The sequence below is a fragment of the Gouania willdenowi genome, chromosome 6 (assembly GCF_900634775.1).
Source record: "Gouania willdenowi chromosome 6, fGouWil2.1, whole genome shotgun sequence".
Lineage (NCBI taxonomy): Eukaryota > Metazoa > Chordata > Actinopteri > Blenniiformes > Gobiesocidae > Gouania > Gouania willdenowi.
This window is the reverse complement of record NC_041049.1, coordinates 34213182-34228542: the sequence shown is the minus strand read 5'-3', so window position 1 is coordinate 34228542 and position 15361 is coordinate 34213182. Positions and strand designations below refer to the sequence as shown.

The 15361-nt window shown below is 39.2% G+C and overlaps 1 protein-coding gene across 1 annotated transcript in view; it reads right to left on the bottom strand.

Moving 5' to 3' along the window:
- Positions 1-5252: 5252 nt before the first annotated feature.
- LOC114464454 (potassium/sodium hyperpolarization-activated cyclic nucleotide-gated channel 3-like) overlaps positions 5253-15361 on the bottom strand; it is a 48376-nt gene continuing 38267 nt past the window's right edge. The window contains exons 6-8 of the mRNA XM_028448654.1: positions 11839-12079; positions 8878-9042; positions 5253-6747 (exon numbers count right to left, since the gene is read on the bottom strand). Coding sequence (XP_028304455.1) covers positions 5270-6747; positions 8878-9042; positions 11839-12079 — 1884 coding nt within the window. The 3' untranslated portion in view covers positions 5253-5269. The remainder of the gene's footprint in view (positions 6748-8877; positions 9043-11838; positions 12080-15361) is intronic.

Sequence of the window (15361 nt, the reverse complement as noted above, 5' to 3'; positions counted from 1 at the left end):
AAGGATTTCATGATAATAATTCTTCTTTAGACTAGCATGAATGGTCAGCCAGGCAGGGGCTAGAGGGCGCTGAAGCTACATCTAGGATACCCATAACACCCCCCCAAAAGTTCTGTAGTTTATTTATATTTTTTTACTACCATAATTTACCATACCATAATGTATCTATCATTTGAAAATGAATAAATACATAAATGAAACAAATTTGTAGACTAAAAACATAAATCCAACACAAGGTGATTCGGCTAATAAGCACAGTATGCATTGAAGCTCCATCGGGGCAGAAAGTATGCCTCGCATAAATGAGGGGGCAGTCAGAAATGTTAAGGGGGCATCATATGTACACATCATGCTACAGCACTTTGTTTCCCCTGTGCTGATAGTAACAGTGTTTTCTTCATTGAATTGGGTTGTTAGCTACTGTATGTGTCCAACCCCAACCTAGAGAAGTGGATTGCACTTAGTCAGGCCTCTACCTTCAGACCTGTCCAACTTGGGTGTCCCACCTGAAGACTAAGCTCCTGCTGGTGTAACTCTTAAGGTCACTGAGGCACGCAAACCCCCTAATCACAATAAGGTGGCAATTCCTCAAGGGGGAAACTGAAAAATAAAATTAAAATAAATAGATAAAATATCCTTCATTCAGATTTCATCAACTAACAACACATCATATATCTTAACTAGATGATTTAGATTTTCGTTCTGTGTTGATGAGTTCACCCAGAGGGCGGTCGGATGGGAGTGAATTTGAACAGTAGTGGCTGTTTCAGTCCCTCTAAATGGTGACCAGTCCCCTGTTGGCTCTGTCATGGTCACCATAGTAGCCGTGGTAACCACTGAGTATGGTCTGGGCAACAGGGGGTGAAATGGGGAAAGGAGGGCCGGGGAGGCTTTGGGCTCGGAGGTGGGCCCTGGCCACCTCTGCTACGGCCGTGGAGACACCTGAAATGTGCACCTAATGACCTGATGGTGGGACATGGTTGGGCTGTGGGCTCTCACCTCCTCCCACTGCTCATTCACATCTTCTACACAACATATGATGAGAGCTTCCACCTGCTCCAGAGTCTCATCCTGTAAACGCATCTCCAAGTTGCATCTAGCCCAGGATGAGGCCGTCTGGACGGGGTCTCGCCAGTCTGCTGTGGGCATGTCCAGGACGGCTTCAAACTCAGCCTCCAGGGCCACCGTGTAGAGGTCCTAGAGGATGAGCATGGTGGTGTGTTCCCAGTTTTTAGCATTCCCAGTCATTAATGATTGTGTTTTATTACATGGACCGAGGTTTAATAAAGGTAGATAAATGATTAGTCCGCCTCTAAATTGTGGGAGGGGGCTTAGAGGCTGAAACATTCTTTCGATGGTGGGCCAGTTTTATTATTTTATAAATAACACATTTTTACCCCAAAGTCTGGGTCACCTGACGAGGGTTTACCATCCCTGGTGTTGTGGGGGTGTGTGTGCGGTGCTTGGTGGAGCAGCGCCATGACTGCGAATGTCCACGTTGGCAACGTGCTTATTAGAGCAATATTTCGGGGCTACAAAGTAGTAGAATTCTGTAAAATAATAGTTTACGCCGGGTTTGCTTCGGGCTCGGCCAACAATTTCATTTAAGTTGCGGCTGGATTTTTTTAGGTCCGATCTGACCTCTACTTTGTCGAGCTCTATTGCACTTCCTAGTTGGTCAGTTTTTCTGCAAGATAATTAGCCTGCATCTGTCACGGTATCTTGTCTACCTGTGTCATCTACTCTCAGCACTGCCATATTAACCTATCTTTCCTCTCCCCATGGTCCTGACTCCTCCATTGAACTCTTATCATGATCGGGAATGTTAATTCAGCACTTTTTGCACTCACTTTGTTCTTGTTGTTGTTGTTGTGCAGACTAGTTAAAATCGCTACCCCTCTTCTATTTGTATGTATAACCTATGGATGTGTACGCATCAAAGCTCCGTTAGTTTTCATTAGATCGGAATGCAGTTTGGTATGAATACTCTATGAATTAATATGATGAGACGCTCGGAGCCATTTCCGGTAATTTCCAAATTTATAGGAACATAGTCGTGTGATATATCGTTTCAAAGGTAATTTAATGTAGATTACGATTATGCCTCGCACAATTTGATTAGGGGCCACCTTTTTTAGGCAATTTTTTATTAAAGTCGTCTTCTCATTTATTTGTGAGTCAAATAATGCGACAGTTGGTGACACCGAATCATTGACACATACCAATATATAAATGGGGCCCATTACTCCGTATGTGCCACGGGGGCCCCATTTTTCAAATGAATACTCTTCCGATAATGCTTAATGAATCGGGCTGTAATTTGACATGGACATTCTATGAGCGGATGTCAAGAGCCTCTCAAAGACCTTTTTGAAAGGGGGGGACGGGGGCCCACCCCCTTTTCCGGTCATTTCTAAATTTATCGGTACATAGTCATGTGATATATTGTTTCAAAGGCAATTCAACGTAGATTACAATTTTATGTAGCACAATTTCGTTTTCATTTGTTTTACTCGGTGGAACCAAGTCATTTCACTGAATTCTCTGGAACGTGGTACGTGCTTTCAGCACAGAGACGTTCCGTGGTTCATCAGAACTTATTTTATTTTTTACTGCATTTTAGTTGAACAAGATTTGTATTTCACAAGGTGAAAGAAATGAAATACAGTTGTTTAATATTGTGTAATGTTAAACAAAACAAGAAAAGAATAATCATTAAAAAAATCCAAAAATCTATTTAATTTTTTCAAATATTTCAGGTGACCCCAAGGTTGAAAAACACTGATCTAGTGGCTCCTGAATAGATTTATTTCTATAGTTTTTATCATTTCCGATCATCTCATGCCTGGGGTGGGACCAAGTCTGACACTTTATTTGATATTTTCCACTTTCTCTCTCTCTCTCTCTCAAGTACCCCCTGTAGAGCCATCGCGTACCCCTAGGGGTACCCCCATTTGAGAAACACTGTCTTATAGGTTGGCACCGAAAAGACTTACAATACCTAAAATGTGAAACTTCACATCCAAATCCAACATCTTCCTTTGTGTGTCACTTTATTGCATTGAATTTAATAGCTAAATAAAATGTGCCTAACATACAGGTAGATAAAAACATCATATTCAGTGGTTAAAAGGCATCAAAATGAGAAGTAAATATGTATAAATAGCTGAATGATGGACAACTTGCCCCTTTTTTTAAGTTGAAGCTTCACTGTTAAGTCAAACACACTCAAACTGACCTTAGGCTGAGCTGAAGGTCAGATAAGAATAGTGATGATGGATTGATCACTCCCTGCATCAATGACTGACTATTAACAGTGTCTGCATTTCCTTTGCTTATAGTCACGGCAGACCTCATGTGTCAGTAACACCAGCCAAAGCCACTGGATCAGATCCTGTGATAGTCCCACCTGCTGTGTCTGGCATCCTGTCCAGGATGACACACTTGTATCATCCAAACACATGTGGACAGTGGCTCTTTGAAAGCAGTCAATGATAAATGACTTATTGGTTCAGCATAGCATCACAAAGCAGCAAGTTTTCAACAGATTCAATTATTACAATCAAATATTGTACAGCAAAAAGAGGTAAATATGCAGCAACATGACCCATCAGGGTTGCTTTTTTAACACATGTACAACTGCTTGTAGCCCTTTGACTGATACAGGAGACATTCAGGTCAATCCCAGTGCACCATTGGTTTGAGGATGTTTGATCATCCATAATTGCTCTAGTATTCAGATAGACACAGTTTGACTGAAGATCAGTTCATTTCCAAACATCCTGATGCATTCATTAGAAAAACACAGAATATTGCATTATTGCCAGGCATCCAGAATTTGATGGCTGACTTATCCACATGCATCTGTAATATTTTTGTAAACAAAGGGGATTCCATTGATTTTGCAGCACATATATTTTTAAAAACAATGACAATGGGGATTTAGTTTTAACAGAATTATTGCTCATTTGGTTGGAGTTTACAGAAATAATCAATATTTATTTTTGTTGTATAATGGTGTTCAGTGTTTGTCCTACAGAGCTGATGTTCTGAATTTCTTAACAAGATTAAGATCAAAACCTCAGGATAAGGAGGCCTTTTTAGGGTCAGGTGTGTTGGAGCTACCTTTAGTATGAAACTGTATATAGGGTCCAGTTTGATGACTTAAGCTTGTTCATGACTTCAGTTCATTGAAAATAGAAACTGAATAGATAAGACATTTTTAAAAATCCTACCGCATCTTAGTTAGCCTTCAGTACAGTGCATCCAAACACGTTCTCACATGAGCAATAATCATGGAAAACTGCAGGTTGTCTTCTTTTATACCTCTGATGATAGCATTTAAGCATTGACATCAGGTCAGACATTCGATCCTACACTAAAGGCATTTTCCTTTCACTCTTGAATAATGCTGACCACTGCAGACTGGGAGGAGCTGGAGCTCAGATTTACAGAATGTTTGTCTGATTCAAATCCTTAAGCTTCCACATTTTTCCTGCATATATCAGCCCTGTGGACAGCACTAAGTTGCTCTCTAATAAGGAAGGGCTCATTATTTTTATTCACTTTACATTAAAGACAGTAACCCTAAAAGGTTACCTTCATGGCAGATCTATTTATCAAAATGTATGATCTGGATATGACTCCAAAAAAAATATCCAGGTACATGTGGATGAAGACAACAGATTAGCCCACATCATCTTTATGTTCATAACAGTCCCTAGTTGTCCACTCAGACAATACATTCATTACTAAGTTTTCAGTCTGATTCCTGTGACCCATATGGGAGTGCAATATTGCTGAAAAGCTATCTTGGAAGACCAGTCCTCAACAATCTCTTCTCTAAAGTGTTGTCCAGCATTTGCGCTCTCAGTCAATGGAACGAACATGAACAGAAGACAGAAATTTTTGGTTTCAATCATAACTGAAACTTTTAAACTAAACAGGACGAAAGCAAGTTACACAAAAACAGCGTGGACGATAAGGTTCATAAGGAAAATATAACAAATCACAGAAAGTGGATAGATCTATAATACATAAAACACTTGGTATCATCATGAGGCGGCTTATAATTATTTTGAGATCCATCGCTACAACTTGGATTTTAAAAACTGCTTCCTGTAGAAAAAAACATCTGTCATTGTCCACCATTCACTGAGTTTAAATATGATCCCACTCGTCTCCAGACTAATTAAAACCACATCCACCCTTTCACTGTGAAGCAGAGGTAGCACACTATTTGACCTCTAAAGGAGAGTGTGACTGAACCTCACAAGTTGGAGGGAAGTTTGGACTGCACATGTTCACTCTCTGGCTTTCTAGCTGGTGATCTGCTGTGAAGTGAGTGAGGTTTTGGTTCTGAATGTGTAAGAGTGACAGGAGTGGCTTGACCTGGGATGGAGGTGTATTGTTTAATGACAATGATAGGGGAGGAGAATGCACCTTCAGAGGAGCCACACATGGTCAAAGGCCTCTCCTGGTGTATAGCGCTGTGAGAGCCTGAGATAGTCTTTATTTCCTGGTTAAAGAAATCCAGCGAGGACTCGCCCTTCTCTCTGAGGGCACAAGAAGAGGTTTGACGGGTGAAAGGCTTCTGAAAATTGGGGGAGCTAGAGAGCTCGCTGTGGTAAACTGTTCTTCCTCTCACAGGACTCTGTATATGAGGACTGTGGACTGGCGGTGTGGAGCAAGGAGAAGCCTCTCCAGACCCGTACTGTGCCAGGGAGGCGAGGGCTGAGTGCTCAGGGGGGATTTGTGGAAGGAAGACAGACTGGAGTCCCCTCAGGCTGTGCTGGGCCAGAGAAGTGCCAGTGCCAAGGCCAACTGAGGATGTCGGCTGAACAAATCCAGAGGAGGTTTGACTATTGTTGAGGGAAAAATGAGGAAAGTTCAGACGACTGGATATCCTTACCTCTCTGTCATCACTGGAGCCCACTGACTGTACAATTGCATGAGACATTGGCTGAAGCTGGCTCAAGATTGGGTTGACTGAGCTGGAGATCAGTGGACTTGTGACTGATGCTGAGGGTGCTGGAAGTCTCGCCGATAGTTGTGCTGGTGCTCCCTGCTGGAGCAAACCTATAGGGTATAGTGGTGTAGTTATTGCACTGTGGAAGGGCTGAGGGTGGAGCTGAGCAGAGCAGGTGTAAGAAACTGTGGACTGGCTGATGGGATAAACTGAGGCAATGGCAGAAAGGTTCGGGTGAGGAAGAGGTGGAGTCAGCGGCTGCAGGCTGTTGGTGAAGATTGGTTGTGATATCAGTGGAGGCGAAACATGGCCAGTGGATAGTGGAGTCTTGAGAAGCGTCTCCACCACAGGTTTCAGTTTGGCAGAGGTGACCGGAGAACCTGGTCCTGAACCACAGCTATCAGAACTGTCGGCTCCGACGTTCGATCTCCGTTGATGTCCGCTGGGGTTCTTCATGGAGCCAGAGGTCGACAACAGAGGATGTAGAAGAATGGGAGGTAGTTGGGAGTGGTGTGCCAGGGCCAGAGCCAGGGGAGTGGTGGCAGCTGCTGCCTGGAGAGGGGCTTGGACTAGCGGGGCCCAGATAACTGGGGTGGGGGATGGAGGAGCAGGGAGAGGATTCAGACACTGTGTCGTGTTGGTTTGGATCAGCTGTGTACACTGGGCCATGTCACGGTCGTGCTGCACTATTCTTTGGATGATTTCACTCTCTTGGAAGTTTATTGTACCAGAGCTTTGGTGATGTTGCACTTTATGCTGAAGAACGGAGCTCCTTTTCCCTGTTGAAAATAACAAAATAATGCAGAGTGTGAAAGCGTGTTTATGGTCAGATCAAAACATTTTTTATAACCAAAAAACTGAGTTAAAACAATATTGTAGAATTGAATAGAAGGTCTCTCTCAAACCCTAGACCTCATCACACACCCACCCATTCTGCAACTATAATCACCCTCCAAGCCCCCTGAACCAAGCTCTGCACTATGGGTGCCCTCATGTGGTCCCAGACCACATGAGGGCCCCACAGACCACAGATGCTTTTACACGGGGCATAGAAACTAAAATCTTTTCATCAAAGCATTCTGCTAATTGTCTTCTATAGGTTCTCTTTTTAACAATTTACTATTGTCAATAAAATTTTAAAATTCTGTTGCTGTCTTTTATTATTTTTTCTGTGTTGTAGCATTTTGAGATTGTTTAAATTTAAAGTGCAATACAAATACAATTTATTAACATTTATTATTATGATATTTGAGGCCATAAGGCTTTCAGAACCCAAATGTGGCTTTGCACACATTAAATCAATACATTATTGTCTTCTGGATTAACCTCATACAGCAAACACATCACCTTGATTACAAAGCAAATGCAGCTTGAACAAAAGTAGCTGTTCTTAAAATCACAGTTTATTATGAAAGAGGCCTTGGCTTTGGAAAATGCTGCCACTCTGATTCTGCTCGATCATCTGTTTTATTTGGTCCTCTTTCAGACATCTGGTGACTTGTTCATCTCTCCCATGGCATCACATTTAAGGCCTTATTTTTCTCAGCGCTGTTTTGGCTTTAGCTTTCACGTAATTGTCCTTATTATTGAGCATTTTAATTCCCCACTGGTGCATTGTTTGTGAAACCAATAGGGAACACGAGCTGGGTGAGACAGAATGGTTGTACAAACTAATAAGTCCATCAACAAAGCTAATAAAAAGTTTTGCATTTGGTAACATTATTAACACTATGTGCTATGCAAAACACAAAGTTATATTGGCTTGCTTGACTCCCAGCTCCTATTAGTGATGTGATTTAAGAGGAAGCAGTAGTTTTACACCCAGGACTGTGAACAATGATGATAATGTATGGATTCTGTTGATGTGTTCTGCTTATTTTACTGCCTCACAAACACTACAAACATTTTGCACAACTCTTTGCACTGATCACTTTGATCTGTATTCATGGGGAAGGTATAACACTGATTGTATGTCACGTTACTTCACCCTATGTTTTGGTCACTATTACTACGTTTTAGATCTGTTGTTTAATGGTTTTAATGTGAATCCCAGCTGGGGCACATTAGATGGTTCAGTCTGAGGTTGCATGTTTTCCATGTACTTTCCTGAGTTTTTCTCCAGTTACTCAATCTTTCTCCGACAGTTCAAAATCACATAAGTTGGGTAGAAGTGAATAAGTGTGTAAATCAGCTGTGTCAACTTATGGCCCACATGTCAAAATCAGCTTATCAGGTAGTGCTAATTGACCAATAGGTAATTATTTAATAAAAATGAACTGTATTCCTGATTGGTGCAGTCGGGGTTGCACTGTTTTAGTAAGAGTAATGGGCACAATACAAAACCAAAGCCCAGAACTAAACAGCAGATAGCAGCACAAGCCTGGACCCACCAGGTGCCGTGACCCAGGTCAGGTGACAAAACAAGTAAAACCTTGCATAATTCAGTCCCTTTGTAAATCTACTGTTTTTGTAATGTCCACTGGTCCTTTTTTCTCAAATAAACTCATAAGCTCATGATATGCTGTTTTTTAGATTGTACTTTTTCTTATTTCTATTAAAACATAGGGAAAAATCTGGAAATGTCATTATTCAAAGCTTATTATGCCATTAATTTACTGGCACATTTGTGATCAAATCAAGATTTATGTGGTCTCACTCCTGGTGTGCAACAGACTGGCGTCCTGTCCAGGGTGTACCCACACTGTGATAACTATAGATATAACTGTATTTTTACTGTATATTCTTTAGTCGCACAGTTATTTGAACTGCTTCTCATTGTCTTGTTGTTTGTGAAAAATGACGGCTGATATCAGAGCTGCAGCTTAATGTCTTGTTATCAAAAAATAAAAATGATATAGACAAACAACTGGGCACTAGAAAAAATAGCAAAAACCTTTTCCTAAACTCACCAATGCGATCCAGGCGGTCCAAAGCCACTGTCTCAAACGCTCGCCTCATCATTGGATACTCCTCCAGCACCTCATTGAAGTTGTCCACAGACAGAGAGTAGAGACGGCAGTAGTTATCAGCTCTCACGCTGGCCGTCCTCCTGCCGCGAGTCAGCAGGCAGATCTCTGCACAAAGAGTTTAGTTTTTTGACAAGATCCGTGGAGTCCAGGAGAGAGGCAATAATACCAGTGACAACACCCGAATAGCCCAATGTGAGTTTTATGTCATGTGTTTTCCTTCACAAACAACATACAGTTTTATATCCATTCACATTCCTTCATAAAATAGCATGATCAGTGAGAGGCAATGACAGAGAGTGATCCCTCCAAACTCCACAGATGGAGCACTTAATGAATTCCTGCAGCTTACAGTCTGCTCTGACCTCCTGTGTTGTGCCACATTGGTAAAAAAATAATAATGTTTTTCTGTCCTCATTATGGTTTTTGCATCTGTTTGTGTTGAACTAAATAACTGAAGTGTAAATTACAGTCATTTGTACTGGAGTCTGTTTATTCTGACATTCTACATTTCCATTAACAGGGACTTTCATTATTGTAGTGTTTATTTAATGCTAAAGTAACGTCTATTGTTGGAGGTCATACGACCCTACCTCACTGTAAAAAAACTGAGTAGTAATCCCATATCCTCTGTCCTGGACTAAATTCTATCCTCCACGAAGACAACGCTTGCCCTACAGGAGAACATACAAACTCCACTGAAGTAGGTGGAGCCAAAATCAAGCTCTCAAAGTACTTTTTGAGAATTATTGAAAAAATACCACGCCTAAAAGAAACTAGGAGAAACTAACAGACTTACTTTTGTTCATAAATTATGAAACCTCTTTTTTGTTTGAGATAAATAAAGAGTCTATTTAACCTCAGCTCAGTGGTTCTCAACATTGGGCCTAAAACAAGCAGTGACCAAAATAATTTACAAAACTTGAACCAAAGAATATATAGCAGTTACCGGTAGATGTTATATATATCACATATATATTACATAAGTAGCTTTAAATAGGATTTTGTATGTTTCAACTGGGAAAATTTGTTCTTTCAAAATATTTTGCCTGGAAACAAGACTGCTGTTTTAACATTTTTAATTCAAAGAGGAAATAATGTGAAATTAGTATAGAGACAAGTAACTAAAACTAATAATAATATATTATATATAATATCTATATATAATTATATAGTAATAAAACTAATTTGTTGTTGTTATTGCACCCAGCAACCTCCATTAGAAGAAGAATCAGGGCTTTCACTTTTATTTATTGTCATATATGTTTTTACACATATGCAACATTTTCTTTGCATTTAACCCATCCCCGAGGAGCAGGGTGCAGTTGGGGGTTGAGGGACTTGCTCAACATCCCACAGTGTTGGCCGTCCAGAAGTGAAATAAAATTAAAATAAACATTTTGAAATGACCAAATTACTCTAAAATAACAGATACACACACTCGGGGTATTTGGAACCCGTTGACCAAGTTTCAGGTCGAACTCGCACCGCGACTGGGAGATATTTGCTCCACACACACGCACACAGATGTCCCTTGCTTTTTAGTTAGACTAGTACAGTGCCCGTCGGAAGTATGCATTCATGTGGGAGCTTAAGTAGAATTAATTATGGCCAAATGAGTATATGTTTGAATGGATGTACAAAGAGGTGTATATACTCTGTACTCTGTAGTGTTATAAAGGGGTTTATTATTAATTACAGTGTGTGTGATTTCCCTGGTTTAATTCTATGAGACATGAACATGATAAATGTGTGTGTTTTTTTTTTTTAACTCATTTTTACATTTTTTGGTTTGGTGTATTTTTCTGTAATGTATGTTTTTTGGAGTCATTATGTGTATTTTTGTATCTTTCTGTTGTGTTTTTGTATAATTATAGTTTTTTGTTGCCATTGTAGTGTCATTCTGGAGTCATTTTGTGTATTTTTGTATAAATATTTAGTTTTGTGTATTGAGTCATTTTTATGTTTTTGTTGTTTGGTGTATTTTTCTGTAATGTATGTTTTTTGGAGTCATCTTGTGTGTTTTTTTATCTTTCATTTGTCTTTTTGTACATTTTTTGTGTAAGTGTTTTTGGTTGCCATTATAGAGTGATTCTGGAGTCATTTTGTGTACTTTTTGTATAAATATTGTTTAGTTTTTTGTTTTATTTTACTCATTTAGTATATTTTTATTATAAATAAATAAATACTGTGTGTGTGTTCCCGGGAAATGTTTGAGACTCTGATAACCAAACTCCATAGCCATTGTAGCACCAATCAGAAAAGTAACAAAACTGCACAAAACAAAACATAAAACTCCAAACTACATGAGTGAATAAGTAAATTAAAGTATTATCTACAATTCAGCGTCTTTTTAAAAAAAAACTAAAATCATTTTTTACCTTTGAACCGAGTGGTCAGAGCTTAGCTTCCATGCACGGCACCACAGAGAATCTGCAGTTTTCCAGATGGAGTAATGAACGGGTTGGGAAACGTGTCTGTGTTTTTGTATAATTATAGTTTTTTGTTGCCATTATAGTGTGATTCTGTTGTCATTTTGTGTATTTTTTTGTATTTATATTTAATTTTGTGTATTTTTATGCATTTCTGTTGTGAGTGTGTACTTTTTGTATAAATATTGTTTAATTTTTTGTTTTATTTTACACATTTAATATATTTTTATTATAAATACACACACACACAGACCTCCCTTGCTTTTATAGGTAGATGTGGCTTCAGACAACAAAAGAACCACCAAAGGCAGGAGTCTCAAGATGTTTTTTGTGCTGATGTGATCTGGTGTGCATGTCTAATAGCCGACTGAGATCCAGAGCCTAATGAGCCTAAATAAATCCCACCATCACGGCTCCTTAGTTCACATCAAGGCTGAGAACCTCAACATGCAGCACAGCCGTCAGTACTTACCTCCAAAATAAGAGCCGTCAGACAGCTTGGTGTCTTTGCTGCTTTTGGTCAGAACGCTGACTACGCCGTGCTGGATGAAATACATCTTCTTTCCAATGGTTCCCTCTCTGATGATGAAGTCACCAGGCTGGAAGACCTCAAACTGCAGCTTGGTCAGCATGGAGGTGACAAAGTTGGGATCGGCGTTGGCGAACAGTGGCATGGATGCCACCAGTTTACGGCAGTTAAAGTTGATGATTTCCTGTGGGGATACAGAGAGAAAATGAAGCTAGTGCTACAAGCCAAAGCGGCTGAGCTGCTGTTTCCATCACTGTAAAAGGCTCACAGCTTAGTGCTGTGTTAATGAGGTTTTCTGTTCTCATACAGTCTGCAGCCACTACTTATCAGATTACAAGACTATTAACATTATCGTGCAAAGTAAGAGAGCCATTATAGCCTGAATATATGATTACATGTAAACTACAGGAAATAAACATAGTGGTGCAACTACTGACAATTAAAGACAGACAATCTCCTTATTATGGCACCTTTTAAAACAGAAAACCAGGCAAAAAATTAAATAGAACAGAAAGAAGTATTGGTTATGGTAATCTGACCCGTTTTTACTTTGGTTTACTATGAAACACAAATGAATCCTTCAATTTACTGTAAACAAACAGAAACAAAAGAAATAATAAACAGAAATCCTTTTACGTCCTCATATGACAGTCTATCAAGCTCTGGTTTAGGATTATGGATTTATTTTCACTTACATAGTCCAAAACATGTATTGTTATGTTACCTGCAGCCTCTCCATTACGTGCACATTCATTTGTGTCTGTAATTGTCTGTAAATTTGTGTGCAGCGCAGGATAAACTGGAAACCATTACGGGGTGCAACAATTATTTCACCCTAAGTAAGTTATGATAAACAGGTATAGATGTTGATTATATAATGTTAAAGGTTTTTTGAGTAATGGTCTTTAAAACCTACTTTATCCTGTGTAGCAAGAGTCATCAACTACATTCAAACAAACACTGTACACTACTAAAATCATTATGAATAACAGCTTATTACAGTTTTCTTTGATTGCAAACAAGCATTAGTCTAAACTTAAGTCACATGTTCTAAACATTTTACACAGTCTGAATGTCCATCATGATCTCAGATCAACAGTTTCTCTCACCCCCAGTGTTTCTCACCAACAAAACCCTTCATTAATGTCTCAAAAGAAGCTCATTCAACCACAACACTCACAAATAATCTCACTTTAGAAACACACATTGTCACTCTGAACTACAAAACACTAACAACAAAGAGCATTACATAAAATACATCTTATCTTTCAAGTTTGAATGATTTTTGTCAGGTAAATCAGTATTTTATTATAAAATGAGATTTGGACTGGATGAGACTGGATCAGGAATGCAGCAATTTACATTAATCAAGAACATTTGTGCTTTTGCATAAGTACTTCAGGACCTTACAAAAAATATAAAGTTTACTGTAAACAAAAAAAATTAAATCAAAATAAAATCAGAATGTGGTCTTCCTCTGCATCCTCCTCTCCCTCTTCTGGCTGCTCTTCTCTCTACTAACCTCACCCGCTGCTCTTTGAGCCATACTTGCAAAGGAAAAATATTCAGAAGCCCCTCCTTTGTTTCTAATGAGGCCAAACACAGATCACCTAAATCAGTTTTCAGCTGACAACTATCATGTCATATTTTATTTATTTTCATCACCTATATTTTGACATAATTTTAAACAGATTTCAATGCGGCTGCAGCAAACATTCCCCATGGTTTCCCCCATCATTCTGTTTTGAACTGTTTTGAACAAAGTGTCTTAGCATTTGAAAAATGTGTTTTGCATGTGGTGAACTAGTGACTGAGAAAAGAGTTCATGAATTCTGTTGACTGTGGTCGCTGAATGCATTTTCTGTGAAGCAATGAAAAGTGATTTGGTTTCGTCCACATGGACTACTGTTTTGCAGGTTGTGTTTTGAACAAGTGACCAGTTTAGACCAATGCCGAAAAAACAAAATTATAAACTTTTCTTTCAAATTCAATGTGTTTTTATGGTTTGATTTTATTTGCCTTTTTTTAGTGTTGACACTCATTACCTATGATGTGTCCATCCACCAGGGGGCACTACATGACAAATACATGTATATGTTTAACTGAAGATCAGTGTCTCTCAGTGACGGAGTCATGGGGGGCATTCGCGGGCAGTGCCCCCCCAGGTGACCAACTGTGCACACACACAAACACTCTTCCCACTACAGGGGAGCTTTTTATTAATCAGATATCTGATTGGCTATCAACTGACTGTGTCCATTCACTGACAGCGGACGGGAGTCTGCTCCATAGATATAATATACTGTGATGTAATTGTTTAACGTTTGTGCTATTGAACGTACCCTAGAGCTGTTGTATTGTGTATATGTCTATGACCTGCTCTGTTGATTCACGTGACGTCACTCACATTGCTGCGTCAAGACAAAGCGAGAGCACTATATTCTGATGGAGAGCGGGAAGTTTGAGAATCTGCCGTCTGAAATCATCAAAATGTCCATATTTTGTGTGGTTTACGGCTGCTCCAGGCTTTCTAACTGAGAAAAGGAAAATAAATTTTATAGAGAACCGAAGATTGTCCTTCACAAAGGTGAGAAATGTGTAAAAAGCTCACAGAACAATGCTGTTAAAAGTGGATTTTAAATCTACTAATGCTGGTGGGAGGAGCAGAGTCTGCTGATGCTGTAGCGACCACTTCATCAGAGGTATGTTAGCGAGCTAACTTTGTTTTCGTGGCTGTGTTTATATAGCATTAGGAATTCGTGTACCTATTGTTCTTTGGTTTATCCGTTTTAAAACCAAATCAAAATAACAAATAAACAGTGTGGTTATTTTGTTTTTCTGATTTAAAACCAAAACAGAAATACAGAAAAAACAAAAACCAGATAAACAGAATTTTTCTTTTTTCTAAACTTGTTCTGTTTCTGTGATATTTATGGAGAAATTGAAGTCCGCTGTACCTCAATTCCCTCTCCTCACACAAAAGGACTGTTTAGGATTTATTTCTGCAGTTTTCTGGTCCTGCTCATGTTTTCATTCAGTCTGTGGATGTTTTCTCTCATAAAATGCTACTCATGCTGTAGTTTTGTTTCGCAGTGTTATGGTCCAAAGAGTATCCAAATAAACTGGCGACTGGCTATTAACTGTGAGTCTGGTGTGAGGAACAATACATGTTAGAACTTCTACCATTTGACACTTTAGAAAAAAAAAAAAAAATTACAGCTTTTTTTTGGGTAGTAAAAAAAAATATTTTGCACATTATAAATACCGCTAACAACAGCTGTCAACACACACGGAAGTTGATCATAAGAAATGAGATGCACCAGTAGATTTATTACACCACATATGTGCATGTTTTACGTAACATCCATTCTTTGGTTTTGATTTATTCAAGTATTAATAACGTTTCAATTCACCAGTAATGTGACTTATGCGTTGCTTCTTTTTATGTCCGGAGCGGGAGCAAGAG